The sequence below is a fragment of the Pseudorasbora parva genome, chromosome 9 (genome assembly GCF_024679245.1).
Source record: "Pseudorasbora parva isolate DD20220531a chromosome 9, ASM2467924v1, whole genome shotgun sequence".
Classification (NCBI taxonomy): Eukaryota; Metazoa; Chordata; class Actinopteri; order Cypriniformes; family Gobionidae; genus Pseudorasbora; species Pseudorasbora parva.
The window spans coordinates 32,582,237-32,594,407 of NC_090180.1; the positions used below are offsets into that span (position 1 = coordinate 32,582,237).

The 12,171-nt window shown below is 41.1% G+C and overlaps 1 protein-coding gene across 1 annotated transcript; it reads right to left on the reverse strand.

Annotated features, from left to right (window-relative positions):
* Positions 1 to 3,692: 3,692 nt before the first annotated feature.
* On the reverse strand, positions 3,693 to 9,403 carry tubb2 (tubulin, beta 2A class IIa). The gene is made up of 4 exons (XM_067452279.1): positions 9,228 to 9,403; positions 8,862 to 8,970; positions 8,237 to 8,347; positions 3,693 to 5,556 (listed from the first exon to the last, which is right to left on the reverse strand). Exons 1-4 carry the CDS (start codon positions 9,282 to 9,284, stop codon positions 4,484 to 4,486), a joined length of 1,350 nt encoding a protein of 449 aa, XP_067308380.1. The 5' UTR covers positions 9,285 to 9,403; the 3' UTR covers positions 3,693 to 4,483.
* Positions 9,404 to 12,171: the final 2,768 nt, after the last annotated feature.

Sequence of the window (12,171 nt, forward strand, 5' to 3'; positions counted from 1 at the left end):
ATCATGTTTTTAATTTTTTTTTTATTTGTCAAGTTTTTTGCCAGGTGGCTTTTTTAATTATATGATGTCATTATGTTGTCTTGACGCCAGCCAATCGCTGCATTGCTGATTGTGGGTTCATCTGTCCTCTTCAGGCAACACAGGAACTCGCAGTAATCTCAGACAATTTAAAGGACAACTCCGGGGAATTTTTACGTTTTTTTTTTTCTTGATCGTTATACCTTTGTGAGTACAGTGTATAGAAGAAGAAAAAAAACGAACCGGATTGGTGCTTAACAGACACAAAATGCAATTAAAATATCTGTCCAACATGAACAGGGTCCTTACATGACGAGATGCGTTTAGCCACTTTGTTTAAATTCACCTTTTTTTAGACGGCTAGCTGTATCTTGGCTATCCCGTGGGAACGTAGTTGTAGCCGAAAAATAAAAAAAAGGCAAATAGTCCAGTTGGGAAGAGCGTTGTGTGTGTAAAGCATGATTATTTTATTACTGCACATCTTTCCTCAAGCCGTGTGTTCCCAAATGGAAAGTTAATAAAGTTTACTTTACCTCCACAGTGGCTGCACCCGTCTTCAACCACGGAATGGCATTTTTCTTCAACCGGCCCGGCTGTGTTGTGTCTGTGTAAGTTAGTCATCCTTGTCAAAGCGTTCGCTGCAAACGTTTGCATTCTGTTGCCACAATTCAGAAAGTCACAAACGTGAACCATTTCTTCTTCACTTGTGTTGTGAGCCCGATCGGATCATCACTCTATGATGTCCGAACGGATCGCTTCTCAAATCAGCGCTGATCACACACGTTACTTTAGTTACTCACTTTCTGACATGAGTGACAGTCCCTCCTAATATAAGTGAACTAATGTCTTGAATTATATGTTGTAACTCCAACCGTTCACTGAACTGAGACATGTTTTGCTGAGAGGTCTGATGAACTCACGAGCCGCTGATACTGAGCATGTGCGTGTAACTGAACGAGCAGCGGTTCTTGGATCAACGGTACAGAATTAAAAAAACGTTTCTTTCGGACAAGTTCGATACTGAGAACGGATGAGCAGAGCCTCTTTACACACACGCCGCTTTTCCCTGGACTATTTGCCTTTTTTCCGACTACAACGGCGTTCCTACGGGACAGTGCAAGACTACAGGCACCGTCTAAATCAGGTGAATTTAAACAATGGCTAAGTGGCTAAACGCATCTCGATGTCATGTAAGGGCCCTGTTCATATTGGACAGACATTTTAATGGCATTTTATGCCTATTCTTTTATGAATTTGGACACTTGTCACATTCACATAAGGGGCGAAAAAGGGCTGGAACTAAACCCTGCGGGGCTGTGGGCTCCTGGAGCCTGTACCATGAAACCAGTTTAGCCAGGTATGTTTGTTTAATTTGTGCCAACCTTGGTTTTTAGGCACCATGAAAGTGGCTCTGCTTTTAGTGGTCTTCAACGCCACAGTAATTTGTACTCCATGTCTGACCTGCTCTGGGACAGGTTATGTTCTGGCTAAGATATTCAATTTGAAACTGGATCAATAAGATATTTTCTTTTTAATGAGAATGTAGTGATGTATTTCATATTCTTCAATCTTCTCATGAGAAGTGAATTGCATTTTTTATTTTTATTTTTTTTATCAAAACATGCGATTGGTTGTTTACCAATAGGCTTGTTTGAGATGAGCAAAATCTGCGCAGAATCGATCACCGGTGATCAGCGCAAGATGCATGCCGGTTAGAAATGTGTCCGAGGGCGGTCCGCCTTGCTCTGATGTCATGCCGACGTATGTCAAAAATCTCTCGCGATGGCGAGGCGGATGTGTCGGATTCTGCAGTCGAGCGCAGTTGCTCTCCACCGACTGCGCGGAGCAAAAGCATGATGGGAAACGACTTGCTGACGACACAGCTTAATCCTTATTGGTTTAAACAACCGTGATGGAAGGTTCTTTTTTAAAATGTTTGATTTTAAAACTCTGATGTCATGTTTTAATGTGTATAAATTATGTGTGCATCTTCCCAAACTCTCGGACAGTGCGATCTCTCTGTTGGTTATGTGATTGTTGCCATATTTATAAAATATATAAAAACATGTGTGTAATTAAAATAAAAATGCTTGATAAGCAGGCCTTTCAAAAGGAAATAAATAACAAAAACTTTGGGTGTCTTGTTCATAATATTTATTTTCATATAAAAGAAACAGAACTTAAATTACATCCAGTTTATCAGCAACAGAGCGCACCAGTGTGAATCCCGCGATATCCACAACTGATCTCGCAGGTGTCTGATCCACTACGAGAAGAGAGAACTGTCCGGCTTGCCTGAACTTTTTTCACTCCTCCCCTCACTGCAGCCGCCTAGTCTCGCCTTTATTTCAGGCGAGGCAAGGCGCATCTCAAACAAGCCTAGTGTCATGCTTTCATGTGCATGGACTAGGATCAAAACCTGAGCTGACAGAGAAAGTAAATGGTACCAACAAAGCCTGACTGGACTGGTTTGGTTTTGTCAAACTAATTCTCTAACCCGAAGTTTATTCAACTACCATCATGGTACGAGCTGAACCTGGTTAAAAATGTTAGCATAATTAAAGTTTTTCTTAGCCTAAGATGGTGGTGTCCAATCCTGCTCCTTAAAGGGTTAGTTCACCCAAAAATGAAAATTATTTCAATAATTACTCACCCTCATGTCGTTGGACACCTGTAACACCTTCGTTCATCTTCAGAACACAGTACCTTACTTTTACTTGAACCTTACTTGAAGATATTTTTGTTGAAAGCTGATGGCTGAGAAAGGCATCAAAAAGGCCTCCATTGGCATTCAGTACATTTCCACTGACCCACTCACAAGACCCTTAAAAGACACTAAAGACTTCGTTACAAAGTCCATCTCACTACAGTGGCTGTACAATAATTTTACAATGCGACGAAAATTAGTTATTGTGCGCACAAAAATCAAAATAACGATATAACCCACCAAATTATTGACGTGAACTCGACGCATGCGCGAGAATATGACTCAGCTTCGCCGTTCGAATCCCGGAAGAGGAGGAGCGCCGCTATCGCGTGAGTTCCGAGACCTACACGGAAGACAATATCTTGGCAGATAAAGTCATTTTTAAAAAAATTTGCGCACAAAAACTGTTCTTGCCTCTTGGTACAATTATTGTACAGCCACTGTAGTGAGATGGACTTTGTAACAAAGTCTTTAGTGCCTTTTAAGGGTCTTGTGAGTGGGTCAGTGGAAATGTACTGAATGCCAATGGAGGCCTTTTTGATGCCTTTCTCAGCCATCAGCTTTCAACAAAAATATCTTCATTTGTGTTCTGAAGATGAACGAAGGTGTTACAGGTGTCCAACGACATGAGGGTGAGTAATTAATGAAATAATTTTCATTTTTTGGGTGAACTAACCCTTTAAGGACCACCTTCCAGCAAAGTTGTGTAGCCCCAATCAAACACACCTGATCCAGCTCATCAAAGTTTAAAGGATCACCAGAAACGTTCAGACAGGTGAGTTGGAGCTAAATAGGAGCAGGATTGGACACCCCAGGCTTAAGGGGTTTGTTGTAACAGTGTTTTCTCAGTGCAAACTGGTAACCATAATTGTGTAAAATTATTGAGTTGAATGTGTTTTGAGTTTGATGACAGAGTAATGGATGTATGTGTAAATATGACGTAAACCATTTTTGACAAGAGACGGAGTCATTTGTATTAGTGACCACTTTAATATTTTTAACATGGCAACTGCAGTTTGAAGCATATGTTACAAAACATATCGTAAGATTGACTCATCGCTGTTTACGGAATGACTGTTCATTCGTATCTTTTCTGAACATCAACTAAACACAACAGCACCTTTTGAATTATGATGTAGCAGCTCTGTGCGCATTGCTATGGAAATTTTCAGATTAACTAAATGCAACGGTATTGAAAACTACATGGTGGACCACATGGCTATCAGCTATTTGGCGAGGCTGCTCACCGCAGAGCCAATGGGTGGAGCTTGACATCCAGATCCCCCCCTCTATGTCCATAATGGGTGGAGCTTGACATCCAGATCCCCCCCTCTATGTCCATAATGGGTGGAGCTTGACATCCAGATCCCCGCCTCTATGTCCATAATGGGTGGAGCTTGACATCCAGATCCCCCTTCCTCTATGTCCATAATGGGTGGAGCTTGACATCCAGATCCCCCCCTCTATGTCCATAATGGGTGGAGCTTGACATCTAGATCCCCCCCCTCTATGTCCATAATGGGTGGAGCTTGACGTCCAGATCCCCCCCTCTATGTCCATAATGGGTGGAGCTTGATGTCCAGATCCCCCTCTATATACATAATGGGTGGAGCTTAAAGGTCCAGCCACACCATATCCCTAAACGTATTTAGGTTAAGATTGACAGAGGTGAAGCTGGACTAGATCAAGTTTTACCCATTACTGGACGTCATGTGGCTCTGTAGTGAGCATCATTTGGCTTTCGCTTGGAAAGCTGTCTCAATGGCGGACGTCTTCCTCCTCTTCAAGATCGTCCTCCTCATACTCGCCCACTTCATCAGCGGTGGCGTCTTGGTACTGCTGGTACTCAGAGACCAGGTCGTTCATGTTGCTCTCTGCCTCTGTGAACTCCATCTCATCCATTCCCTCACCAGTGTACCAGTGCAGGAAAGCCTTGCGTCTGAACATGGCGGTGAACTGCTCCGAAATCCTGCGGAACAGCTCTTGAATGGCTGTGCTGTTGCCGATGAACGTGGCAGACATTTTGAGCCCGCGTGGTGGGATGTCGCAGACTGCGGTCTTGACGTTGTTTGGGATCCATTCCACAAAATAGCTACTGTTCTTGTTCTGAACACTCAGCATCTGCTCATCCACCTCCTTCATGGACATGCGGCCACGGAAGATGGCTGCCACAGTGAGGTAGCGGCCGTGGCGTGGGTCACAGGCAGCCATCATGTTCTTGGCATCAAACATCTGCTGCGTGAGCTCTGGCACTGAAAGAGCGCGGTACTGCTGGCTACCACGACTTGTCAGAGGCGCAAATCCAGGCATGAAGAAATGGAGGCGAGGGAAGGGCACCATGTTGACTGCCAGCTTGCGCAGGTCGGCGTTAAGTTGACCCGGGAATCGCAGGCAGGTGGTGACCCCGCTCATGGTTGCCGAAACAAGGTGGTTCAGGTCGCCATAAGTAGGAGTGGTGAGTTTCAGCGTGCGAAAGCAAATGTCGTAGAGTGCTTCGTTGTCAATGCAGAAGGTCTCGTCGGTGTTCTCCACCAGTTGATGCACAGAGAGTGTGGCATTGTAGGGCTCCACCACAGTGTCCGACACTTTGGGTGAAGGCATGACGCTGAAAGTGTTCATGATCCGGTCAGGGTACTCTTCACGGATCTTGCTGATGAGGAGGGTGCCCATACCAGAGCCAGTGCCCCCGCCCAGGGAGTGTGTGAGCTGGAAGCCCTGCAGGCAGTCGCAGTTCTCAGACTCCTTCCTTACCACGTCCAGCACTGAGTCCACCAACTCTGCTCCCTCTGTGTAGTGGCCTTTGGCCCAATTGTTCCCAGCTCCGCTTTGACCTGAAAGAAAGCACATGTCCCAGTTTAAACATGATTAAAAAAATCATAACACTGACTGATTGAATTAAAGGGTTAGTTGAACCAAAAATTGTCCTCTGCCCTAGCATTGTAAACCTGAATGACTTTTCCCTCGGTTGAGCTATGACCAAAACAGCATCATAAAAGTAGTCAATATAACACCGATTCTCAACTCTGGCCACTTGTCTGGCCCGATTCAAGGCTTGTCACAAAAAATCCTCAATTGTATGGTGTCATTATGATTATTTTACTGCTCCTGATCGCGTCAGAGCCTCCACGATCCCAAATCTTAAATATCAAATGTGTTTGGCTGTCAGGCTAGCTCTGACGTGATACTCGTGTTAGCTAATGAGAGCAAGCGAGCTTCACCAACCGGATGTTGTGTGCTTCTATAGCTGAAATTTGGCAGCCACAAACACGGCACAAATTTAGAGTATTGAGAAAGATGACCTATATATATATTTTTTTTTTTTCTCCTTTGTTTCTCACTGTTAAATCGAACCAGCTGACAACATCGATAGTCCTCATTTATTTTTCTTCTCAAGTTACGTTTGATCTTGCAAGTCTCTTTTGTAATCTTGTTGATTGTAGAAACGATTACACAGTGTCACAAGTGTGGTCTCGTGGTCCGGATGAATAATATATTCTAGTGTGTCCATGTCGGGGTCCAGATGCCAAAAGCAAACAATAAAATATACTAATAAACTTAAGGTTTGCTGTAAATATACCTAAAATAAAATCAAGGTCCTACCCATTAGAAACTCTTTTAGGGCAGAGAGCAATTGACAAATTGTTAAAATATTAGTGTCCGGGAGCCCAGAGACTTTATATAAGTGTAACTTAAATGTGTAATATGAATAAAAATAGTTCTCATAAACGGCGGTTGAGATAAACCGCAAACAGTTATACTAATGTCACGACTTCTGGATTGTGACGTATCTGAGTTAAACACCTCTGGAACGAGAACAAATGTAGGGCGGGGCTGGGTTTTGTCCATGGGGAATTGATTGGATGGTTGTGGTTTGCCATTGGTGAAGCTCATGTGAGTGACAGGTTGCCCCACCCTCGTCATCAGAGAAGAGATTTTACGATTCCCTCCCATCTTGCACACAGCTGAGCGAGTAAAGGCCATGTTATACTAACGCCAAACTAACACCAACGGTACACTGGTTGCAAATGTTGCCAGAGTTAGGCCAATTTCTTCAGTTTCCGGAAATCATAATTTCGGCTAAATACATTTATGCATGCACATTATATTTGAACTGAATGCAAGCAGGACTGCGGATTGAGAAGTACAGCAGAGAAGACAATCCAACCCTCTCCATTGAATTTATATTGTGTGAAGGTGCCTCCTTGTAATTTCTCCCTTTTAGCAGCTTTTAGCTAGCCTGACAAGCCAGACCCACATCAAGATGTTTGGTCTGGAAACTCACCATAGACAGGGCTCAATCCGAGGGGCGAGATAAACGGTTGTCTTTCAAACTCCCTCTGCTCGTGATAGGATAGCGCTACACCAACCAGAGCAACGAAGGTTCAACAGAGCTTGTTGATAGATTAAACATTCACCGTATCCGGTCGGCTAAACTCCGAACACATCTTCCCTTTTTAAGAATGACTTCAGTGCCGTTCTTTGTTCTTTTCTCAGAGAAAAGCTCAACTCCAAGTCTTCCAGAATCGCAGTCAAAGCTGATTCGAAAGACCGCCGCCGTTCGCCAGTTTCTGTGTTTACTAGAAGCACGCAAACGCAACTCGGCCGTCGTCATTATGGCCCCGCCCGCCGACTCTATACACGATGTGATTGGCCCGTCCTGAGTGAGGGGAATATAGCTCAGAAGGGTATTGAGAGTTCCTAGAAGACACTTGCGGGCAGATTAAATTTGCTGCCGCTAGGGTGCGTCTAGATTTCTAGGCTAGCTTTTAGGCATTGCACTGTTTTTGTGTGTGTGTGTGTGTGTGTGTGTGTGTCAGCTTTTTATAAGCTATCAACACAAAAAAAGCATTTAAGTACACAAAAGTGGGTGCAGACAATTGTAGGGGAATGAAATCGGCAACAGGATAGGCTACAAATAAAACAAAAACAAAAAAATAATAATTATTTTAACCATGTCAAAAGATTACTGCACACGTAGGCATACGTTTACTGCACATGTAGGCATACTGAGTGTCCGGATCCCACAATTGATCCATTCTTCCTGCTGATGCCTCACGTCTTATTGCCTATATCCACTTTTGTCTCCTTAAATGCTGGCTTTTACGGTTCAGTAGCTTATAAAAAATGTTTTTGTTTTTGTTTTTTTTAGCTTGTGTACTACACCCTATCACGCAGCAGCTTCTAGGCATTATGTCTTTTGTTAGAAGCAAGACATGACAAGGACGCTGCTTCATGTGATACAAAGTCAATGGTGAGGGTTGGATTGTTTCCCACCCCCGCTGTGGGCGTGGCCTATATCCGTTCTGTCTCTATTGGCTGCTTTTATGGTGCTTTCAGAGCTCAGCATCTTCAGACCTAATTCTGTTTTGTAAAAAAAAAAAAAAAAAAAAAGCACTGGATTCTGTAGAATGCTTTAAAGGAGGTAAAGTTAAATTCACAGATGTCCACCGCAATCAAATATATTTAACAATGAAAAAGCTGCGGGGGAAAATCTAGTTGGGATAAACATACCAAACACAAAATTATCTGGCCTGAAGATTTGTCCAAATGGGCCAGAGCGGACCGAGTCCATAGTGCCAGGCTCCAGGTCCACCAGGATGGCACGAGGGACATATTTGTTTCCTGTGAAATAGAATCGGTCTGGTGAGAGCATCCAAAGGAACATGCACAAAAAAAATCCTACCTAAAAACTAGAGCCAGATCTACCATTCAAATAATTGAAATAGAATACACAAGGGTGCATTAAATGTATGATCTGTTTTTAATAAATATACCCATTTATATTGATGTCATGTATAGTAAATGCTGACCCTCTTAAATAAGTGCAGCGTCATCCATCTCTCCCCCGCTCCACCCTTCAAACGGCAGATACACTCTTTTCTCCAGTAAACAAAGACACATCTGACTATTGTTCAATGATTGCGCTAAAACTTCCCCAAAATGTTTAAATAACGCAATTGGGTTACTTTTGATTGAAAATCTGTAATGTAGCCATTTAAGAAGGAGGTCAGACGGGCCTCTGAAATAGTCAATAGCTGACAGCTGGGGAAAATGACCATCTGGACCTCATGAACTAATAAAAGCATGCAGGCACATCAAAAATACTCAATGCACATACAAACAATGGCTGACTTACCAGATGCCTCATTGTAATAAACACTTATCCTCTCCAGCTGCAGTTCACTGTCACCTTGATAACTGCCAGTGGGATCAATTCCGTGTTCGTCACTGATCACCTCCCAAAACTGAAACGCAGAAATGGGTTTAATGCTGAATTCATGTCCAGTTGTTTAATGACGCACACTGCAGTGTTTCCCAGTCGAGCCACTGCAGACCCTCACCACACCCATCCTCGACATGCCACACACAACACGATCACCTTCAGCGCTGCAGACGGCAAACTGATCACTTTTCTTTCCATTCTCTTTTGCAATAGAGGAAAATTACCTGCGCACCTACGAAGAACTGTGAGATATAAATATATATGCATGTATACTCATACCTTGGCACCAATCTGGTTGCCGCACTGTCCGGCCTGGAGATGTACGATTTCCCTCATTGTGCTGCCTGTCTGTGATGCTGGAGATGCGATCTGCGTGTGTCACTGCAGCTGATGCGGCTCTGCCTCTCGACCAGAGATCAGCTCGAGCTCACTCGCCCTCTCGGCCAATCACGAGCCGCGGGTTTGATGCAGTGGAAGTGCTGCAGCAGCGCATGTCCTTACGTCACTCCTGATCGGTGACGCGCTCGAGCGTTCCAAATGCTGATTCATCAACGTTCATGACAAAACGCGACGCCGTGGAACGCTCACTCATTTCACTTAACATTTGAATAATTTGATTTAAAAATTAGTTGTAATGCTAGTTTTGTTTCTGGTTCATACTCGAAACGAAAACGTATTTGTTTACTCCCATATATTTCCTGCAGAGGGCAGCGAGACTCTATCGATTGTAATGCCCAGATCCAGACACTCAAATAAAAAAGAAACATGAAAATCACTTGCCAATAACATGTTTAGCCACTGCGGTGGTCCAGCTTATTGAGACCAGTATTTACTGCTCAGTTTTGACCAAGGTTTTCAATTTGGCCATTTCTAATTATTCAGGGGGACTCATCTGGAATTAAGCATCTGATAAACATTTACATACATTCAAAATCTTAAACCTCTTAATGCGTTTCCTAAATGTCTATTTAACATCTAACAGGGAACGTCATAGATAAGAGACGTATTGCAGATGAGCAAACACTCATCTTGCAGATAAAAACACGCACACCAAATAGCATTTAAATTAAAGTCCCCATGAAATCAAAATGTATGTAGGCCTATGTATGTTTTTTTAATGTTTTTTTATTATTATTTTGTATTTTTTGCTTTTAGTTTGAATATGTTAGCCTCAATTGTATCTATAAGCTATAGTGCTCCAAAATGATGACAAAATTCACAATTATGCAAAAAATAAATCTAAATTCACAATATTCTTTAAATAATAATAAATTAAAAATTCGGAAAAATGTCTGCTTCTCAGGAGGATGACATTAAAATACTAGTAATGCATTAAAGCTTATAGATACAATTGAGGCTAACATATTCAAACTAAAAGCCAAAAACAAACAAACAAACAAACAAAAAAAAAACATTTTGATTTCATGGGGACTTTAAATGCTATTGCATGTGCATTTTTTTATCTGCAAGATGAGTGTTTGCTCATCAAATAGCATTTAAAGTCCCCATGAAATAACACTTTTATTAAAACTTTTATTAAAAGTTTGTTTGTTTTGGGCTTTTAGTTTGAATATGTTAGCCTCAATTGTATCTATAAGATATAGTGCTCCAAAACGATGACAAAATTCACAATAATGCCCAAAAAAAAAATGTAACTCACAAAATTCTTTCAATTAAAAAAGAAAACAAAATCTGCTTCTCAGGAGGAGGACATTGTTAAAATACTACACTGTAAAAAAAATATTTAGAAAAAAAGTTACCTGGTTGTCTTAAAATTTTGAGTTCATTAAAAATGTAAATTTTGAGTTAATACAATGAACATTTTTTGAGATTCGACATTTTGAGATTTTCGCATATTGGGTAATTGTGTGTTTTATTTCTGATGACGTGGTGAAACATGCCAAATTGTGCTATTTTCATGATTTATCAAATTTTTTATGTGGTTCAGACACAATAATATTTTGAGTTTCTATTAAACAAATTTCCTTCAATGTATCAACTCAAATTTTTAATTTCAATAAACTAATTTTTTTAAGGCAACCAGGTTGGTTACTTTTTTAAGTTAAACCAACAACAACAACAAAAATTACAGTGCAGTAACGCATTAAAGCGATGTAAAGGCAGACTTATAGATTAATAGACAAACATTTGTAGCAAAATATTTTTGAAATTCGACTTATTTGTTAAAGTGATGATTTGTAAATAATCTTACATTTCTCACTACTGTACAATACTGTGGTGGAGCCGTTGCTTAGCCTACATCTGCACTTTAGAGCACCCTCAGTGATTTAAGAAGCTTCCTCTGTGATTTGATTCTGTAACCGGGCCATAGGCACAACCCTTTTGCACCAAGTGCAGCGCGCCAATCTTTTTTTCCGTCTTTCAAGCAACTAGCAAAAGTGGACACGCTCAGATCGTTAAAATAGGACCCACAGTCTCTCACTTCTACCAATATGGATAAATGATTTTGGTGACATCACTCTGCACTTGAGCTTTTTATCAGATTTTTAAAGAAGTATTTGTCAATTCAGGGGGAGGTACTTTTGACAAAACCTGAGGGAATCTCCAGATCAGTCTGTGTCGTTATGGGATATATTCGAATATATTCATCCGAAAGTTATTCCAAACAATTGGGTAAAATGCTTTTTAAGTTTATTTGGAAAAACAAGCCACATTATCTGGGGAAATACATTTGATGCAATTCCACAGATCATGGTGGTTTAGAGGTGTTGAGTTATGATGCTTAAACAATGTATTTAAAATAAGTTGGCTAATTTAAAGAATAAAGACAATGGCAACACGATCACATGAGAATGCATATTAATAATACTAGTGTGCAATGTTGTGGAATGTATACAGCAAAATGAGTTCTGTACGCCATAAAGTATAATACGCATGCACATTCCACAGTATTGCACACTTATACTATTAATATGCATTTTCGTGTGATCGGGCTATTCAGATCTACCTATTCTTTATTGAAGTGTAATTATTCAATTGACAAAATACCAGTTAAGCTTGCAAAATGTCCTAAACAAGCTCTCATGGCATGGACACTGGCCTTCAAGCATAACTTTTCACCTAGGAGATATTATACAACAAAGACATCCTATAATAAATCCCATTTTCTTATTTTTGGTTTAAAAACAATATTGTATTAGTTAGGCAGCTTTTAAACAATGATGGAAATGTATTAACATATAGAGAATTTTTGAATACATTT